The sequence below is a fragment of the Protopterus annectens genome, chromosome 3.part0 (genome assembly GCF_019279795.1).
Source record: "Protopterus annectens isolate FY-2018-M chromosome 3.part0, PAN1.0, whole genome shotgun sequence".
Taxonomy (NCBI): Eukaryota; Metazoa; Chordata; order Ceratodontiformes; family Protopteridae; genus Protopterus; species Protopterus annectens.
This window is the reverse complement of record NC_056731.1, coordinates 1,268,642,143-1,268,664,537: the sequence shown is the minus strand read 5'-3', so window position 1 is coordinate 1,268,664,537 and position 22,395 is coordinate 1,268,642,143. Positions and strand designations below refer to the sequence as shown.

Here is a 22,395-nt window from a genome sequence, read left to right as displayed (position 1 = left end):
ACGTATCTTGTACTGCCATTTTTGTCATGTCCCCATAAATGTGGGTATTGCTTAACCATTTCATGTGTGGGTACATCATTTATAGCTATTGCCTTTGTTTTATCTTTAACTTTGTATTCCAAAAATACTTGAAACTGTCTCCGAAAGTTCCACAGCACTGAAATGTAATTTTCTGGCTTTATCAGTTGCCAAATAATATCATCTGCAAATAAAGGCAACTTTTATTGATTATCATACCAATTATATCCTTGAATTTCTGAGTCTGTTATTTTCTTTGACATTGGTTCTAAATATAATGCAAATAACAAAGGGAAAGAGGACTCCCCTGCCTGATTCCTCTGCCCAAACAGAACTTGTCAGAGAGGAACCTCCTTACTTTAATTTTCACCTCCAATCCCTCATATATCATCCTAATTAACCTTATTATTGTTAAAGGGACTGCAAATGTTTCCAATGCTATACTCATAAAATCCCAGCTTACTCTATCAAATCCTTTGTCTGCATCAAGACCCACCAACAACTGAGGTATTTTCTTATATTCTGCTTCCCTCAGTATCATTATTGTTTTATTAATGTAGTCAAATGTTTTCCTTCCCTCCACAAAACCACATCGATTCAGCTCTATCTATTTTGGCAACATCATTGAAATTCATTTAGCTAGTATAGACATAAACACTTTATAATCGTGGTTTAAAATTGAAATGGGTCTATATGAAACTGGGTCTGAAGTGTCATTGCCATCTTGAGGTAACATAGCCACCACAGCTTTCTTCTAAGATGTTGGTGCTTCCCCTCCTTTTCAAATATGGTTAAACAAAATCTTCCTGATGTTTATCATGTCTTCCCTCTTAATTTACTAACTTCCAAATGAATACCATCTGTTCCTGAAGACTTTCCTGAAGATTGATTATATATCACTGTTTTTATCTCATCACCTTTCATCTTAACTGTTGGTTCTTGAGCCTCATCTGCCTCTAATCTTGGCTTAACTGAGTCTTCCATAGATATTTCCATTTGTACTCTTTCTTGATTTCCACACTTCTCTGGTTTACACAAATTTTAATAAAATTTCTGGAATATCTCTAAAACCTATACATGATATCTGGTTATTTTTCTTGTTATAGGCTACCTAAGTCTGGCAACAGCACATTCAATGTTCTGTTGCCCAAGTCATTTTGCTAAATGTTTTTGTGCTCTGGAGTTGTCAGAAGTAGTTGTTTAACTGCAATCTTTCTAAACTCATGCATATTATCTAGATACTTCCATATTTTCTTTAGCACTCTGCATTTGCTCCTCCTCTTGCACTGAGATACCCCTTATTCTGCAGTGCTTTAACCTTTGTCAGCCCCTCTAAGTAATTTATTTTACTTTTTAGAAATATCTCTTTCTCTTTTATTTCAACCCTTTTTTAGACTCGGTTTTCATTTTGCTTCAGTTATTAGCTATAACATCTGAAGATATTTCTGTTTTCCCTAATCTAATAACTCTTGAATAATTTCCATTACCCATTCTGTAAATTACTCTCTTTTTAACAGGTAGGTGGGAAAGAGCCTGTGTTTTATTTTACTTCACTACCCTGTACTTTTATCTTAGTTTATATTGTGCATGATTAGAAGTAGTTTTTGGATTTGTGTTTGAGCTTTAAGTTATATGCACATGACCCTGCAAAATATAATTTCTATCTAGACTAGTCCAGTTATTGTGCCTTGGGGAATGATATGTAAATTCTGTCTCAGTTCCAGCTACTAAATTCACATCATCTGTACCAAATATTTTCAAAATCTTATTCAGAAATATGCCCTCTTTTATTATATTGTCCCATCTAGGTCCCCCTGATACAGTCTCGCTATTGCAAATCAAGTTCCAGTTTCCACCTGTAAATAATACTCATTGCTAAAAGCTGCGTATTTCTCCAAAAATGTTCTTAAGCTGCATAATAGCAGTTTTCAGTGGAATATAGATATATGCCATTGTAATCCTCCTCCCTTACCAATAGCCACTTAATACCACAAATATACTACTTTTTTTGTCTTTTTTCTCATCTGTCACTATTGGAGTCCCCATTAGCAATTTGTATAATTACTCCCCTTTTCCTTAGTCCCTAATATTCTGCTGAATATTTATTCTGAAATGGTCTGTCTCTCTCTCTCTCTCTCTGTCAAATCCATGTGCTTATTTATTTCTGAATGTCTCTTGCAGCATTGCTATTTGCTCTCTGTATTTCTTAATATAATTCAAAACTCTTTCATTTTTATTTACACCTGTAAGGCCATTCATGTTTCACGATAATATTAATATGGACAGTATAGCCATCATTATAAAAAGCTGTTCCTCCCATCTATTGTACATGACAGTTTTTTTCTCAAAACGTTTTTATTCATTTTATAACACAATAACTTGACAATACATGACAGTTTTTTTGAATGTTTATTTCCAGCTTTTGTGCTACATGCGTATAATAATGTTTGGCAAACGGATCTTTTGTTCAGTTGTTTCTTATCATCACTGCTGAAACCTATGTCATATTTTTCAAGACTTTTTGTGTGAATGAAAACCCTCACACACACACACACACACACACACACGCGCGTTAAATATGAAATACCCTATCCCCTATTAGCTTGGAACAAACACTCAAAACTGTGTATGTCTTCAAATATGAAGTTTAACCCTCTAGAAGGGAGCATTTGCCCCAAATTGACAGCTACATCTACAGGCTTTATCTAACTTAAACTTAAGGTTACCCATGCTAAATCACAGGCTACAGCCTGTTCTCCCACGTACACTGATTGATTGCTGTGTGTTCTTTTCTTATCTCTCTTCCCTTCCCAGAAATGTAAAACAGCCTGTATGCATTTCAGAAAACATTATTTGTTTAGCCCTAAGAAAGAGTGCACTGGCTATCCTTAAAAATTGTACACTGATCTATTAACTGAATTGAAATGTTAAGGCTGCTGGGAAGGTTGTTGCATCTTATTCGCTTCCTATAATTTTGAAATTAATATTTAACTGAAGTGCTTGCAGTTTAACTTCAAATTTTGCATTTCCCTCAGCAATTCTAAAAATTAACTGCTTGTACCTAGAAGGCAGCTTGTCTCCATGGAAATGTACTGAGCAACGAGTCTCTGTAAATTTCACTCTGAAAAGAATGTACAACTGCCCTCAGTTTCAGACCTCTCAACTCCACCGAACATTTGTCAATGGAAAACAAACTAGTCAATATTTTTGCAGTTGTAAGAAGCTTAGCAATTTCATTGCTTTCATGATTTTGTCTTATTTTAAAGCCTACCCACTCACACAACAACTATTTACCGCTTAAGCTAGGGGTAGTAGTCTAGGCATTTACCTTTGTAAATTAAAAAGAGAACATATCCTAATTCAACATGCAATATAATCAGTGCAATTTACAACCCTTTCCCATCCTAGCAGTCCAAGATTACAGAATATGAACATTAAACTTGCTTTGTCCAGCCTTTTTCCCTTGCTGTACTGTAAAACCTACATTTCTTCCAATAAACGTACTTTTTACTTTAATATGTTTAGCACACAAAAAAGTCACTGAAAAGACCCCCCCCATAAATTTCAAATACTGATGACCACACTACAAAACACTGTTTTACTGTATATAACATGCAGTTTATACCATGAAATGTTTTGTACAAATACTAATAAGAAATAAATGTTTTTGCTTAGTTACGTTTACCCATTTGAGTGTCTTCCTAAACATTAATGATAGAAAGTGGGGTATATGCTTTACAGTCCACCCACAGGTATAACAGAGTCAACAGAAGTCCATTGTTTTTCAACCACTTTTCTTGCAATACCATTTTCACAAATGTTGTAAGGTGCTTTTAGTCTTCCATTTATTCACTAATTTCAGAGTTGCTGGTCTTCTTCCAGATTAACTGCATCTCCCCAACACCAGAGTCTGGCTTAACTCCATGGTATTGCTGATTCTTCTTGTCAATGTTTGTGCTTTATTTCTGTGTCTCAATAATTTTCCTTTGGAACATTGGTAAAGGTTTCACTGGCAAAGTCTATGAACCTTGCCATCATAAGAATGCGAAGCAGAGTGCCCTTCTGCTTGCTGACTCACTTTTTGTTGGATAAACTTTTTTTTTAAGACTTTGATCCTCCAGGAAAAATACTTTAAGGAAGCTGGATACAGCAGCTTGAATCTCGCAATTGTCTGTCTATATTCCATTATTGGTGGGATATATTTGCTTCTCTTCTGCCTGGTGTACAGTGAACAATCATTTTCTACATTTTCTGAAAGAACTATTAGAGAGGTTAAAATTCACTGGCCATTATTGTTAGGAGATAAGTATTTAAAGGAAATAATGGTCAATAATGTTCAAATATCTTATAGAAATATAGAAGTTTGGCCGACATGTTAATTCATAAAGATTTTGTTCCACCTAATGCTATTGTGTATGATGAATTGGTTGTGAATAAAGGTACCTATATGTGTAATAAATGTTGCATCTGCAAATATGTTGTTAGGAAATTTGAAAAAATGAATGGCGTGCATTTTTTTCCAAATGGGCTTTATAATTGTAACACTGAAAGTGTTCTGTATTTGTTGAAATGTGACTGGATTATATTATATTGGTGAAACTACTAGATATTTTAAAAAATGTGTACAAGAGCATATTAGAGATATTGTTAATATAAAAATGGAAAGTCCTTTGGGGGCTCATTTTAAAATTTGTCATAAATCTAGTCTAAGTTGTTTGAAAGCAACTGTTTTAGAACAGGTGAAGTTGGAGTTGGGAAAATGTCAAGAAATAAAAAGTAAGCTGTTGCATAAGGAGTAACTTTTTATTTAAAAATATAATACAATGGAGCCATTAGGCCTAAATAAAGAATGTAATTGGAGGTTAGTAATTGGGTAATTAAGGGTTAATTGAAGGGAATATTGTATATAATAGAGAGCGTTTTCAATGTATGTTACACTTTGAAGGTTGTGTGTTAAGCCGAAGCGCCAAGTCTTGTGAATAAATTGGTGTTTTGTTAGTAAGTTTCCTTTAAACAGTCCACCAGAACCAACAAAGGTTCAACCAAGAAAATAAAATGAAATTCGAACCACAGTGTGCACTGAATGAATACTCAAGATCTGAAACACGAAGATTTATTCAACCAACAACAGACTAAGCATATGCTTTCACCAGCAACCTGCCAGGTTGCTGGTGAAAGCATAATCTTCGTGTTTCAGATCTTGAGTATTCATTCAGTGCACACTGTGGTTCGAATTTCATTTTATTTTCTTAGTAAGTTTCCTTGACCGTTTGGTTGTTTTAATTTATTTTTTTAAATGGTTGTTTTTATAATTTTTTTAAATGGTTGTTTTTACATTTTCTACAAACACTCTGCTGTCTCCAGTTTTTAATATTTTGCCCTTCTGCCACAATCTTGTCATGATCAACTCTTTCTGTTGGTTTGAATGCGTCTTTACTAATAGAGCTCTTTGCTGCTTTCTCATGGCCAGGTCTGGAGCATAGACTCAATGTGCCCTTTCAATTAACAAATTCTGCTGTGAAACATCAGTCCATTTGCTTATTTGTGCTTTCATAAAATTAATACAGTCCATTCCTTCCAGTTTCTCTGCTACAGCAGAAAATCTCAGGTTTCCTCTGTGCACTCTGTCTTCTAACCCATATTTTTTAAACAGTTCTTAAGAAACTCTCATTCAGACAGCTTTTTCTTCATGTCAGTCTCTGATTTTTGCAGTTTTATGAATTCATCTGAAAGTCTATTTAAAACTTATTCTATTTTTTCCAGCCTTTTTTTGCTTGAAATGATAGATTCCTTCAATAACTCATTTATTTTAATCAACTCTGAGTACATTTGATTTATTTTTTCCTCTAAATTACTGGAAGCCATTTCTTGAACCAGAGCTGAAGCTTAAACTGCTTTTAGGTGAACAGCTGCAGAATCCTTCTCAGTGTTTTCCCTTTGCCTTTTCTCATTGACCTTTTTTTCAAGATTTCCAGATTTCTTCTTCGCCGGCATCCATGCAGTGAATTTACTAGCCAGTAACTGAATTTTACCAAAAGAAAAAATAAATAAATAAATAAAAGCATATTCATTGGCTGGGAGAGCTGACATTGTGCTGTTATCAGTGTGCAGCCATCTTGGAAGTCGCCATATTCCATTACAGTTGATTATGAAATAACTTGCGTACCTGAAGCCTGATTTATCATGTTCTGAACTTCAATACGTAACATTTACTACTTGTTTCCTCATGTAGTACAATGACTAATTTTAACAAAAAAGTCAAAGTGAACATGCCACTCCACTTTTCAAGCTGATGCCAAATATTGTCAGTTGTAATACTATACTGCAACATCTGTTTGATCATAAACATTTGTTGTGCATGTTATGAAAATCATGTACACATACTGTGCATATTGTAAAAACTGTCTAGTGCATTTAAATATACCACATAGGTCATTAAAGTAACTGTATTTCCTATTGATAAAATTCTAACAAATTTTTGTGCTCTAATAATAATAATATCCAACAGTTAATCAGGTAGACCCACTGGACACAATCCCTTTCCAGGAGTAACCCAGGTGCAATGTCTGGTTAAGTGAATTGTTCAAGATCACACTGTAGGCGAGTGAAAACTAAGGGAATCAAACCTTGTATCAAAGGAACTGCAGCTGATGACCTTAGCCAGCTATAGAAACTGCCAGACTCATTGATGCTACCCTTAAATCTGTTTTAATAAACTAATTGTTCCCCAAGTCAATATCATTATAAAAATGCAGGTAAAAATCTGAGTATGAAATTTGCCTTTAGGATTTAATTCTATCTAGTCTCCTGCAATTTCAAAAAAACTTTTTTGTGAAATCCACACATAGGCATATGCATATAAGAATTTGAATACAGTTATTAACTGGTTACCATTGTTTTGAAACAATTGCCAATTCTTTCAGTTACAACCCTCTACATGAAAGAATGTTTCCATGTCTACCCATAAATTTATAAATATTGAAATGCCTTGTAAGACCTATGCCAATTTCCTTACTAACATTTGAATTAAGAAAGTAAACATTACATGTGGCTTTCTGATACAAATTTAAAATAGAAAATTAGCCATATTACTACCTGAGGAAACAAGTAGTAAATGTTACTTAAAATAGCTTAACTTAAATCTTATGTATCTACATATCATCTAATCTCTCGTGCCAAAGTTGCAGTTTCTAGTTAGCCAGGAATTGAACCCTGAAGCTACTGATTTTACGTAACCTACTTGTTCTTTAGTATAAACACAAAATAACTTTGTAGTCTTAAACATTAGACACATAACAGCTCACCCCTAGTTTTCCTGCTTAGGTTTTTAACTCTAGTTAATGAATAACCAAATCTACAGAAAAGCCTTATTATAATCCTCTGTTTTCCTCAGTTGCTATTGATTTGCCTAACATTGCCTAGATTCTAAAAATGTGGCAGCTTTCATAGCCTTTTGTCTGTATCATATGTCAGACTTTGATTGTCTTTCTCTCCACTCAGTGATAAGTGAATTTTTTTTTTTTTGCATTTAATTATCTTTCATGTGGCTTTGGTGACATACATGTTTTGTGTTTCTCTCTCCACCCTGTGAAAGCATAGTTCTGTTTTTTACTCCTGGGCATATATGAGCAACCTTGTCCTTTTTGTAATACTGATTAATTAAATCTGTTGCTACTTTCCATTTACCTGGACAATCTATCTTATGGCAATAAAAAGTGTGAATTCATTCAAAACAGCTTCTACAAAAGAAAATCTTTTGAACCTGGGTATTTTAGATATTTATTTCCCTCTTGACAAACGTTTTGTCAGTTACTAAACCACTCAGCGTAGTCTAATGTTCTGATGTACCTAAACTTACAAATTAAGGTCTGTACAACTAATGTTAGATGTCATATTTGTATTTCAGATTGAATGTTCCACTAAAATCTTAGTGTACATGTAATATATAACCCACATGGTTAATTATTTTCCATTTGAGTCAGCAAATACAGTCTGTAAAAATACATCTCACAAAGAAATCTGAATACTCTTGCTTTCTTTGGATATGCAATAAATACATTGCAAAATAGTGTGCTTTATAATATCCAGAGCCCTATGGATAATACAAGAGCAACACTTTCCTTCTATCTCTCTTGCATTTCCCAGGACATATAAATCAATTCACTGTTTAAAATTCAAAAATATAATATTTTTTTTACATACTGAAGATGCATAGCGTTTCCAAGAAGCCACATCCTGACCAGACCTGAGTTGTTACATTTTGAAAGTAATCCCAACAGTATGCAGTACATACTAACTTGCAATTAAATTCTATGTTCAAGTCCTTCAAAAGGACACAAACTTTTGAAAGTCTCTGCGTGCGTACATCCAAAATTTCTTTTGAACACCCTAACAGTTTTGTCAGTACATATGGGGGTGAATGTGTGTAATATTTGCATCTTGTGTCTAATTACCCATATACAAATTGCAAATGCTTTTCACAGAAAATTCCTTGTAAAAGTCCTGTTAAGACAGTCACGCAAAAATATTCAGTTTGTGTGATACAAGCAGTATAATGTCTGCACTAACAGCAAAACACCAGTACTGAATTGAATGTCAGCAATGACTATTTTTACCTTTTTTTTTTTTTTTTTACATCAAAGAAAAATAACACACAAATGTGGTATTTTAAAATAAAGAAAATTAACTGCCTATAAAATTTATTCATTTTAAAATGCAGCTTGCATAGAATCCTGCATTTCTGAAACTATTAAACCAGCATTTTAGAATTTACAACTTATCTGAGAATATGCACATACAGCAACACAACTTATCTGACATATACACACACAGCAACACATCTGGAATTCTGTATGTTAAAATAAGACTACTTTTAAAATGTTACTGTAGGGGTCTGTTAAGAACCTTTGGAGGGACTTGCTTAATTTGTGAACATTTACTTTTTACAAAAATAGATATTAAACAAATGACATATTTAAATCAGAGTACCCGTGTAAAACAGAAATCTCTCAGCTCACTGAGCAAGTAAGTTGAATGTCAGAGGTGAACCACTGACACAGACTAAAAGTGTACCGCAGTACATGGGCTACATAGGTATTCTGTGCGCATCGCTTCTTCCAGATGTCAACTTAGTTAATGTAAAAAGTCTGTTATGAAAATGGACTTTGTCTTGAAACATCAGTGTCTCAATTTAGTAGACTGTGGCACATAGTTTGGTCATTCATAAGCAGAAAACCATGCACAGCCAAATTGTTTAATTTAAGACATCCTTGGGAGATACTGCTGCATGTATACCACCTAAGCTTTGCACTGCAAAAAGTTAGACTTTTGAAGTTTCTTTGCCATAATAAATGTAACACTTTATAATAAGACAGCATACTGTTCTCTCTCTCTCTCTGCTTAGCAGTGTCCTAAATGTGCGACAGTTAAAAAAAGAATACTTGGAAATATTGTCTATGCACATAGCAGAGATTACTGTGCTTAAACTCTACTAACCATGCTGCTTCCATTATTGCCTTCTTACCTGAAAAACATTAATTTATTAGCATTTAGCTTAAGGCATACTCCCTTTTAAACTCTCCCTGTCATTGCAGGCATGCAGTTAGAAAAAATAGTTTACCCACAATACATGCATTTTGGCAGATTGATGAAATTTTGTAGTAGTTCCTGTGTTCATTTTCTTCTTCTGTCAAGGCATACTGTCATGGGCTAGGTCTTTTGCCATACCCTACTTATTTTCAAACAAACTTTCCATCAAAATACTCCAAGGATCTATTCTGTTATCCAGTAAGAATGTTGGTAGTTGATCCATTGTCTTTCCTTCTTGCTGCAACTCCTTCATTTGTCGTGTTGCCTCATACATTTTGCAGACAGATGGGAAAACATGTCAGGTTTTCTGCCAAATGTAACTATCTAAAACACTGTCCATCTCAAAGTAAATTCACTGAGACACAAGTCTTAGTGGCAACAATTTATTTTTTTCAGAATAGAGTTAATATCTTCATTAAACATTGCAAAAGCAATTCAAAGCAAATCGAATGTATCACACTGCAGGGTTAACTTTATTTACACGAATCAAAATATTCTCAGCTTAGGTGGTGCCTTCTGGAATATTCTTTGCAATCACAACTCATGCCTAGTAACTTTCAATTTGATTATGCAATAATTCTTCGTTTCATCATTTATATTGACATCTCTGATGGTTACACCCTTAGAAGGTTCCAGAAGGTTTTAACTTTTAAACAAGTTCCCTATTATCTCCTGCTGTAGCACTCTGTAATTTTTCATTAAACAAACAATACTCTGTTCATTATAGAATTTATAATAAAAGCAAGGTCAAATCACAGTGACATACTGTCTTATGTTTTTAACTGTTTTTCTAGTTGAGCTTTGCCCCATAATAACATAAAAAAAACAGAGCATTGTTTTCTTATCTAGACCTGCAATTTATAGTTATAGCATAATGTCACATAAGGCACAAATATTCTTTTTGGCCTAGGTTGCTTAGAAATAATATCTGGAATAATTCAACTGGAAAAACTACATTTTCACTCTTGTGTTTAAACACTGTCCTCTCAACAGGGACCCAGTTATTCTGGATCTGGTGTATCCCCGCAAGTCTGATAGCTCCACAGATATCAATACCAGTGACCTAAATCATCACTAGCAGATGAAATGTGATAAAAAAACAAAGAGTTGCATCATGTAGCACCCCCCCACCTCAGAAACAGATTGCTTATGCATATTAAGCAGTGCAATATAGTCATCTTTCCAACTGTACCCGGATGACTGGATGGGCTGGGTACCCACAAACTTACCCCAGGATTATCTAGCCTATTTCTCTTGGAGAAAGGGGGTATGACCTGAGAAGAAGTACTGGCAAGGGTATAAGTGGTTGTGAGACCTGACTAACTTGAAATTTCTATGAATTCCATGTTCTTTTGTTGTAGCTACAAGACTTCCAGTGAAACAACATTTAGTTCTGATACTACTTTTTCTAACATGCTTTACTTTGCATTTCTTCAGAATGAATTTCAGCTGCTAACCTCTTCATTCTTGATTTACAAAATTGGTTTCTTTCTGTCAAGATGATTTAATGCAATGGCCATTGATAAGAGAAAACATCCTGTTTAGATTTACTGTGATATGACAGAAAATTAATTCATCACACATTTCAACTCTATTTGTATTTGCTGCTCTGCATGTTCATAGGTTCATACTAGGCTATCTGCCCTAGGGCATTTATAAGCCTAGCCAGAATGTGTTTGGCTTTCGCCACCCATTTTAAATTTATTTTGCTATGCCCTTTTTCGAGGTTAGTATACTGTGCCTCTGTCTAACAGTGACACAGAAGTGATACCCGGGGTAAACCTACGATCTCCCATCCACTCATCAAGATTCCTCTTGAAGAGAGTCAATGAGGGACTCTGCCTAACCTGGACTGGGATTTTATTCCAGAGTGAAGGGAGCCTCTGGGTTATGAATCTGTCCCTCCAGCATGTCCTATTTATTTCAGTGCTGAGGTTCAAGTCTCTCGAGCGCGTAGCTCGATGGAAGTTGGATTTTCTGAGGTGCAGCATGTCCATTAATTCCGGGTTGGACATGGCTTTATACGTCAGGCACAGATCGCCTCTGAACAGGCAGTATGCCATTGAGTAGAGCTGGAGTTTCTTTAACCGGGCAGCATATGGCATCTGTTTGAGCCCTTTGATCCACTTGGTGAGGTACTCTTGGGGTCTTTCCAGTTGCTGCAGGTGTCTGGTAAGGTACATCCCAAAAGGGGCATTGTACTCAATTATGGGCCTGATGAGGGATGAGTAAAGAGGCACGATGACCTCCCCTGATCTAGATGTGAATCCCTTCATGATTAGGTGGGCTATATAAAATGTTTTTCTAACCACTTTGGCCACGTGGTTGTCAAATGAGAGATTGCTGTCAACATGGGTCCCCAGGTCCCTAATTACTTCTTCTGTACTTAATGGATTACCACCTATGTGGTAATTTGTGGGCACTTTGTTTTTGCCAAAGGGGATGACTATACACTTTTTGGCATTTAGCTTGAGGCCATGGCTCTGGCACCAGTTGTCTGTTTCTATGAGGCCCTTTTGGAGGATCCTCCAAGAGAGTCAATTATGGCGCCCAGTTTGCAGTCATCTGCGAACTTGGTCAGCCACAGTCCTTCCGTGTTGGCCTGTACCTCCGAGAAATATATAGCGAACAAGAAAGGTCCCAGGACTGAGTCTTGTGGGACACCACTTGTAACTGGTTTGGAGTCTGACATGGCTCCAGCAATTCTAACCATGTGGGTTCTGTCCTTGAGCCAGTTTGCAATCCATCTAGTGACATAGGGGTTTATATTTAAGCTGGTGAGCTTATCTATAATGCCCGAGTGGGGTATTGTATCGAAGGCTTTTGCGAGGTCCAGGTAGGCTGTGTGGACCACCTTCCCCTCGTCAATGGCCTTGGTGACTGTTTCAAAGAAATCAACCAGGTTTAAGAGGCAGGATCTGCCCTTAACAAAGCCGAACTGGGTAGGATCCAGTGTCTGTAGGTCCCCAATATCTTTATTTATGAGGTCCATGATGATCCTTTCCATAGCTTTGCAGACCAAGCTAGTCAGGCTTATGGGGCGATAGTTTCCAGGATCCGTTGAGGCACCACCTTTATGGAGAGGGACCACTGTTGCTGTACGCCACTCTTTGGGCCCATATCCTGTAGTAAGGCTGAGATTGAACAGTAGTTTTATGTTTGGGTTTAGCTCTTCTTGGAGTTCATGTAGGACTCAGCCCGGGACACCGTCTGGTCCCATTGATGCTGTGTTTTTTGCTTTGGAGAGGGCAGCTCTTACCTGAGCATCTGAGATTTCAGGGGGGCAGCACTCTGCTGGGATAGATATTTGCCCTTTTGGTGGGGGGGGGGGGGAGTTTGCGCTGAACCTGTCAGCTAGGATGTTGGCAATGTCTGTGGGTTCGGTGTATTTTTTGTCATTTTGGACTAATTCTGAGCATATCTGGGAATTACCACCCAGGTTCCTAACATAACTAAAGAAAGCCTTGTGATTATCCTTAGTGTCCTGTGCAATTTTTCTCTCGAAGCTGGCCTTAGATAATTTTACGAGTGCCCATAGTTTTTTGCTAATACTGATCAGTGATGCCTTCCCTTTTTAGGATTTTGCTCTATCATTTAGTAGCTTCCTCCTTCTGTTGTATAGTTTGTTTATGGCTGGGGTCCACCAGACAGGACCTCTGCCTTTGGAGGATTGGGTCTTGGTTTTATTTGGGATCGCATGATCCATGCATTCCTGAAGGTGTTCATAGAATGCGTTTATAAAGGATTCTGCGGTCTGGGCCATATTTTCCACAGGCCCGGGGGCTTTGAAGGATTCCACCTCGGTTTTGAGGAGTGTGAAATTTGCTTTAGAGAAGTTTTTCACTGTGATTTTCTGGGCAGGGGGTGGGGTCGGGATATGAATATCCAGTGAGATTAGTTTATGGTCTGATCTTACCAGTGAGGGATACACTTCTGGTCTGGAGCATAGAGTCCCCATGTTGGTGATGATCAGGTCCAGTATGTTTTCCCCTCTTGTGGGAGTGGTAACAAGTTGTTCCATAGCATTTGAGTTTATAAATTCTAGGAACCTTAGGGCTAGGGTGTTGGAGCTAGAGTAATGCTCCCAGTCTATGTTTGGGTAGTTGAAGTCGCCCAATATAATGGTGTTTGGAGAGACCTTCATATTTTCCAGTGTTCTCAGGAAGGCCGAGTGGGGTTCCTGGGTTTGGGAGGGTGGTCTGTAGCAGGCTATAAACTGGAAGGCAGTTTTACCCACTGGTAGTTGCACATGGATGGTCTCTGATGCTTCGTGCTTTGCCTCAAACCTGGAGGTGTGGGTATCTTTGATTAATATCGATACTCCCCCTCCTCTTGTGGTTCGGTCCAAGTTTTGGGGCCGAAAAGCATGGTATGAGGTATAACCTGGTAGTGCTGGGGTGCTCTCGGGAGCCCTGAACCAGGTTTCTGTTACTGCACAGATATTGATGTTCTCCATGCTAAGGAGAGTTTCGAGTGCGTGCATCTTGAGGTTTAGACTTCTGGCGTTGAGTAGCATTACTCTTAGTTTCTTATCCCTTGTGATACCTATGGAGGTGGGTTTGTCTTTTGAGCCTTGCCTAAAAAAGGCACTATGGGGTTAGCAAGAGCCTTTGCCAATATCCGAAAGCCCAGGGGTGACAGGTGCAAGCCGTCCCTAGCAAAGCATCGTGGCTTGTCGAGCATATCATCCCAAGCTGACAGGCATTGGATCCCCTTTGAATGACACCAGTACTTAAGCCAGTTGTTGAAATTGATCATCTTGTCTTCATATTGTGGCATCATTCTTGGTGAGGGTAAGATGCTACTCAAGGTCAGGGTCATACCAGCCTGGGCTACATGCTCAGAGAGCTCCTCTGTGTCTCTTTTCATGTAGTCCAGGGAGGTACGTCTCAGGTCATTCACACCAGCATGGACAATGACTGAGACATATTTGTACTTGCCTTGGAGTGACCTGAGTGCTTGTGTTGTGTGGCGGATCCTAGCACCCGACAGGCTGCTCACCGTGACCCTCTCCTTGTTCAGCCTGGTGAGCGGGACGTCAGTGTGCCTGATGATAGAGTCACCTATTACAAGTGTATCAGATGTGTTGTTTAGTCTTAAGGCTGTGACTGTTCGGCACACTGGCTTTGTGAGATATGTGTTGCATGTGTTTTGTTTTGGGGTAGCGGTTGCTTGGGTGTCTGCTTTGGAGGTCTCTGCTGCTTAGGCAGATCTTTATTTAGAGCCTCCGAGTATATTTTTGTGTGATTATGTGTTTGGTTTGCTGTCGTGGTAGGTCTATGTGAGACTGGAATTGCAGTGAGTGTGGTTTCCTTCTCCTCCTGACTGGTTATGCCAGTACTGAGTTGAGAGAGCTTAGCCTCCAGTTTGGCTATATGGTTGCATCTCTCACATGTGTTGGCATTTGTTGGGAGGAGGAGAGGGTTGTCTGTGTAAGTGAGGCAGTTGTAACATTGCCTCAAGATTCCTAGATTCACCAGCTGGACCGGAGAGGAGATTGACAACTGACCTTTGGACATGGTAGAATAATATTGGGAATTCCTTTATAATTGAAAACAAGGGCCAGTGGGGAGTGAGGGTGTAGTGCTTTTAATTTTTAGTGCTGACTTATATAATTGCTTTAGTGAGCAAGTGCCAGGTAACTTAAGTGCAATGTGTTACAGGTAACTTAAATGCAAAAACGACAAACAGTAACTTTCTTTCAAGTGAAACAAGGAAATAAGTACAGTACATGTGCTGGTTTATGAGTTGTGTATCACCAACAATCCAGTTAGGCAAGTGTGTGTGTGTGTGTGTGTATATATATATATATATATATATATATATATATATATATAGTGAGAGAGATATAGATATATATAGATGTAAATATAGGTATAGATTTGTATAGATATAGATGCAAATAAATATATAGATGTAGATGTAAATATAGATATAGATATGTATAGATATAAATATAGGTATAGATATAAATATAGATAGACATACAGTGGATATAAAAAGTGCACATACCCCTGTTAAAATCCCAGGTTTTTGTGATATAAAAAAATGAGACCACAATAAATCATTTCAAGACTTTTCCCACCTTTAATGCAACCTATAACCTGTGTAATTCAATTGAAAAACAAACAAATCTGTTAGGGGAAAAAATATAAAAAATAAAAAATGCACAATACACTGGTTGCATAACTGCACACACCCGTAAACTAATACTTTGTTGAAGCACCTTTTGATTTAATTCCAACATTCAGTCTTCTTGGGTACACACCTGCCATCAATTAAAGAGGCTCTGATTAACCCCAAATAAAATTCAGCTGTCCTAGTAGGATTTTCCTGACATTTCCTCAGTTCCCCTTTACAGCAAAAGCCATGGTTTGCAGAGAGCTTACAAATCATCAAAGGGATCTCATTGCTGAAAGGTATCAGTCAAGAGAAGGATACAAAAAGAATTCCACAGCATTGGATATACCATGGAACACAGTGAAGACGGTCATCAAAAGGTGGTGAAAATATGGGACAGCAGTGACATTGCAAAGAACTGGACATCCCTCCAAAATTGATAAGTCAAGATGAAAACTGGTCAGGGAGGCTGCCAAGAGACCTACAGCACCACTGAAGGAGCTGTAGGAATTTCTGGCAAGTACTGGTTGTGTACCACATGTGACAACAATCTCCCATATTCTTCATATGTCTGGATTGTGCGGTAGGGTTGCAAGATGGAAGGCTTTTCTTCTACAGAAAAACATTCAGGCTTGGCTAAAATTTGCAAAGCAATACATCAAGTCTCCCAAAAGCATGTGGGAAAATGTGTTATGGTCTAATGAGACCAAGGTTGAACTTTTGGGCCACACTTCCGAAAGGTACGTTTGGCGCACAACACTTTGCATCACCAAAAGAACATCATCCCCATGGTGAAGCATGGTGGTGGCAGTATCATGCTTTTGGGGTTGCTTCTCTTCAGCTGGAAATGGGGCTTTAGTCAAGGTAGAGGGAATTATGAACAGTTCCACATACCAATCACTTTTGGCCCAAAACCTTCAGGAGTCTGCTAGAAAGCTGAAGGTGAAGAGGAATTTCACCTTTCAACACAATGACACCAAGCATACAGCCAAATCAACAAAAGAATGGCTTCACAAGAAGAAAATTAAAGTTTTGGAATGGCTCAGCCAGAGCAGAGACCTAAATCTAATAGAAAATCTATGGGGTGACCTGAAGAGGGCTGTGCACAAGAGATGGCCATTGCAATCTGACAGATTTGGAGCACTTTTGCAAGGAAGACTGGGCAAATATTGCCAAGTCAAGATGTGCCATGCTGATAGACTCCTACCCAAGAAGACTGAATGCTGTAAATAAATCAAAAGATGCTTCAGCAAAGTATTAGTTTAAGGGTGTGCACACGTAATGCAACTAGCTTATTGTACTTTTTTTATTTTTTTATATTTTTTTCCCTAACAGATTTATTTGTTTTTCAATTGAATTGTACAGGTTATAGGTCACATTAAAGGTGGGAAAAGTTTTGAAATTATTTATTGTGGTCTCATTTTTTTATATCACAAAAACCTGGCTTTTAATAGGGGTGTGTCTACACTTTTTTATATCCACTGTAAATATAGATATAGATGTATATACTCCCTGTAGTTGACCATTGTCTTGCCCCCAGAGGTTTTTTCATCCACTCATCTTGCCAGGCAGTCCTTTTCTCCTGTGAACTAACTTCAACCCATGGTTGGCGCCAGTGAGGAGACTGAGGTGCGTAGTGCAGTGTCATAGTGTTTGCTGTAGTGATTCATGCCCTAACTTTCCCTCCCCCATGCACATTAATTGGATGTCCAGAGGTGTAATTTTCCTCCTTATTGGCAACTTGCGCAATGTCCCCTGCCTAGTCCTCCACCTGGGATTGACTACTGAAAGGTGTGCCAAACTGTGTTTCCTTCCTTGAAGATGGGCATGTTTATCTTTCTGTGTCAGCCTCTCGGATGCCTGAGCTGCTTATCAAACCTGGATCACTTGGGCCATAGACAAGTCTTTGTCCCTCTTTTCCCCTGGTGCTAGTGAAACAAAACTTTAGTTAAATTGGTCTCCGCTTCCATGAAGGTAGATATCCACTTCTAGTACTTGTTTTAGGAAGTTGTCCATGATAAAATCTATGTTGTGGCTACTTCATCATTATTAGTGCACATCTTTGCCAAATGCATAAGTTTGAGCTTTCACGTTAAGAGCAGAAGGCATTTTTTAGTACATCTGTTTACTCCATGTTGCTGCTACTTTTGCTTCAGCCTAAATGTTGTATTCAAGTTTAAAAGTACCCTTTGAAGCAAGATGTGATAGCTGCATAAAAACTTGCCAATGGTCTAGAAGGATAAAGTTATGACTACAGCTCAGATAACTTGAGTTAGATTATTGACTGGTAAAACTGTCTCCATGCCAGGGGAGGATAAATGTGCCTATTCTTGGAGGAAGGACATGTTGTGGGAATGCTGTTGTGGAGTTTCAGTGGAAGCTAGGGCTTGCAGAAGGGTCTGTCTGCTGGGTTGGGAGTGAAAGTCGTGGGGACATTGCCACTGCAGCCAGGTGGGTAAACCCTCTTGCTATACCTCCCAGCCTGCTCAGTATACAAAAAGCAATGAAAGAATGTATCAGCTTGGGAGGAGGGGGTATAGGTCAGTGAAAAATCCTTCACCTGCAGAAGTGCTATGATGCCCTTTTTGTCCTATCATGCTCTGCATTGCCAGCAGATGTAACTTTAGGAGCCTGCCACAGAAATAATTCTGATTGAGTAGGAGCTCTCCCAGTAGGCAGTTTGCAGTAGTCTTGTCCTCCATCCTTTTATAGATGCACATTTCCCCACAGATGACCCAAGCTGCAGCAGAATCTTGTTTGAGTTAACATCCTGATTTATAATTTTGTACTTTCTAGTTCAGTGTACTTTCTTGTAGATGGAATGTAGCTGAAGTATAGGTCAAGAGCCATGGACCATACACGAGCCTTTATTGTAATATCCCAAAACTGTCAGAGTTGGACTGTTGTGGTCATATAACCCTTTTTATTCTTGAGTGTATGCTGCTGTGTTGCTACTGAGAATGGCCTTTTCAGATCAGTGCTCTACCTAAGTTAACAAATCTAAAATAAGCAAATCTTAGAGTGAATGGTTCTGTAACAGGGATGCACTATGTGTAGAGGTGGCATACTTTTTTAAGAGAAGGGACTCGGTGTTTAGAAGAGTTGCCCAAGTGTGCCCCTACTGGTAGTACACAAGTGCTACTCCACCGTGGAGGGCCCTGCTGATATCATGTGATTTGGTGAGTACTAACAGAGTACTAACACATTTTTTTCTTTTTTTTTTAATTTTATCTGTGCCCCTTGTTCTTTTTTACTACTTTTGAAAGACCTTAAGATAAAGTAATTTATGGGCAACTGCAGGGAATATTTTTTGGCAGGTAATTTTCCTCTCCAGGTTTTTTCTCTACATCAACAAATTCTATTTTACTGTATTTCTGTCAAGTACAAAAACAGTTATTGGGTTGATGTTACAACTATGTTTGCTAGAGGTATGTAGTGTAAAAGACCTGGGAAGCAGAACAAACTACAAAAATGTAATTATTAACATGATGCCATTTTTTTTCATTATATAGATGAGAGTTTCCAAAAAATGTGATGTTTCATTTTGAATGTTTTGAGCTCCAGAGAAGTCCCATATAGATTGAGGAGCTCAGTCACAAACCTCCTTGCTAGACCACACACCCCTTGTATGGTGAAAATTACAGAAAGATAGTTTGCCAAATTAGCCTTAGCTCATTGGAATACCAAGCATAAGGACCTGTGCAAACTTGCAAATATTCCAAAAGTCCCTTCATATAATTTTTTTTAGATGACTAAGCAGTATCATTGTTATTACACTGCTGGCTGGTTATTATGTAACTTCATATCTCTCAGCAGCACCTTGTAACATACTGTCAACGTAACTATTACATTCCTCATAGACCATTAACGCTTTGTAAATATGATGCATTCATTCTTATCCACTGAGTGCTTTCTCTCCATTTCTGTGTCTTAATCCCACTAATCGTATTTACCCACCAGCCCATTCCCAGCAGTTATGCTTGCTTTCTGCCCCTATTCAGTTGTTTTCTGTTGTAAACATTGCACATTCTGCTGTCTGGCTTAGTGCGAAAACAAACTGCATTGTATCATTTTTTAAAATTCCATTGATATACTACATCATTACGCAGATTACTTGCATTATCTATAAACTATTTTACTGTACATAAAACATACTATATCAGTTTCTCGTATTTTTTTTACTTGAACTGCCAAGTGCAATACTATCAGTAGTACCTACTTAAACATATTTGCTGTATTTAATTGTAATGCTGTAATCTTTTATCTCTGTATTTTTCCATAATGTTATTCTTGATTACTGTGCCTGAAAGGGCCAGAGTCATGCCTGAAGTGTTTGGATCGGTGTGCTTAACTGGTTAACAAATGTAAAATAAAATAGCAATGTGCAGCTGATGCTTACATATCAATAGTTCTGTGGGAATGCTCAAATTTATCTCCCCTTTTCTTGGTGTTGATGGTTACTTAATATGTTGATTTCCCTTAGGCAGGAAAATTAACTCAACCAGCTTCTATGTAAAACTGTGTGTATGAAATAAGAGCAGATGGTTTTTGGCCCCAGTGGTTTACTGTGTAACTGAATTGCAATGTCTGCATTTGTGTCTAAACAGCATTTTAGTTTGTATGTTTTTTTTCCTCCTTTTCTCTAGGAAGCAAAAATTGAACCAGAAGATTTTACCAGCAAACTATACACAGAACTCAAATCCTCACCACAACCATTTCTTGTGCCTTTTCTCAAGGTATTCATTTCAGCCGTGTAATTAAAATGTCAGTGGTACTTCATGTGCAATGCAACTGCTGTCCACTGTTGTAAATGGGTTTGGTTCATTGTTTGCTAGCTAAGTCACTGGTTTTACTAAAGTTCCGTTTATTTTTCTTTCTTTCTTTCTTGCAGGAAGTTGTGCAACATATTTCCTTTTTACAAATGTTTAATCTTTTACGTTTGTCATTATTTGGCCTCTGTGTAGCAGATTCTATGATTCACTAAGGAATGCACAGGTCAACAAGTGTAGAGCTGTCAAAGTGCGGTCTTAGTAAGGGCAAAATAAAAGTTTCTGTAGTTAGAGCTTGTTTACTCTCTATGTAGCTGTTTTGTTGATTTTGGCAAGCATCATGCTGATTTCAGAATCTTTCCCCCTGGCACCATTGCAGGTGGGCATAATTTCCATATTGTGAGATTTAATTGTCTGTACTACATCAAGATGAAATCTTTAGATTCTAGGCATCCTCAGTAACAAAATCTAATAAACTTTAGGGAAGCGCTGAGGCTTTACCTTTGATGGACCATACTTCTGTGCTATCTATTTACCTTTTCTTCCTTTGCAGTAGACAGACTCCTTGTATTTCTCTTTTGTGCAGTAACACTAACTAGTTTATGCATTTTTGTTTTCTGAAGTTCCTTGCATAAATGCATTTAAGGCTGCGGCTGCTGTTTTTTTAAACATTTTTTCCCTGAAACTTGATTTCTTGAGGAAGAGCTTGTTTTACTGTTAGTCCTATTTTCCTGACCTTGGTCATTTACCGAGCCATATGATTATGTACAACTGTCACTCTTAGGCTATCTTAGCCATGGTCGCCCCTTGGAGTTTGACTGGTTTGGGTTTGATGCAAGTGGCAGTGTTTGATTATTATGATACAAACCATTTAAAAATACAAAAGTACTACAAAAATAATAAAGGACATGCGGCTATAGGACAACAACTTATTTAATACCATTAGCGCTTTCATTCAGGGATAATACATGAACGTCTTCAGGCAAAGAACAGTCATTTTCAAACATTTAAATACCCCATAAATTAATCCCATGAGTCCAAAACTAAGTATCACATGACATTCAAAATAAGTCAGTGTAAACACCCCCTTCCCATTTTAGACAAATTCAAAATAACACATTGCTATACATTCACGTTCTTACATTTCAAAAACAAATACTTGTACAAAATAAAAAAAGTATATTATAAAAAAACATTACCCACATAAAGTTAAAAAAATTAGCTTGTCTAAATACATATCACCTACCCAAACTTCTAAGCTTTAACGAGCAAAAAGTAGAACATGGGTCATTCAGACCTGGATAATAATATGCATTTAACCTAACTTGCCATAAAAGTTCCTGCTTGTCAAGTTTTAACACTAAGGGACCACCCCTCATATCAAAGTCAACCTTATCAATAACCCTAAATTTAGAAGAATGACCTGGGTTCAAAGAAATATGTTTTGCTGGGCATTCAAGACTTTACCTCTATTAATACTGTAAATGTGCTTGTAAAATATGCTCCCTGAGCCTGCATTCAGTTTTCTCCATATAAAAACTGTCGCATGCCTGACATTTAGCAAGATAGAACTACAGCCTTAGAAGTACAATTAAATTTCTTTTGAGTACTGTATTTACGGTTCCTTATTGAAAAGGTTCGACCAATGTCAGTATATTTACACTATGAACACGATTCACACTTAAACATACCTGAGTGTCCAATAGTAGAGGTGAATTCTCTTTCCAAAATACATTTCAAATTAGGGCCCCTCTTGAAAATAAAACTAGGCTGACAGTCCAATTTTAGAGCTTGAGTGGATACTCCATTCTACTTTGACTTAGTACACCTTTTTAACAAACAGAGCTTAGAGTTATTAGAAGTTATGATTAAACATTACACAAAAACAGTGGAAAGTCTG

General features: G+C 37.5%; 1 protein-coding gene across 1 annotated transcript in view; it reads left to right on the top strand.

The window, feature by feature from the left end:
* Positions 1-22,395, top strand: part of LOC122797055 (transcription initiation factor TFIID subunit 4B-like) — a 1,206,007-nt gene that overhangs the window by 423,232 nt on the left and 760,380 nt on the right. The window contains exon 6 of the mRNA XM_044065831.1: positions 20,373-20,462. Within this exon, the coding sequence (XP_043921766.1) occupies positions 20,373-20,462 (90 nt within the window). The remainder of the gene's footprint in view (positions 1-20,372; positions 20,463-22,395) is intronic.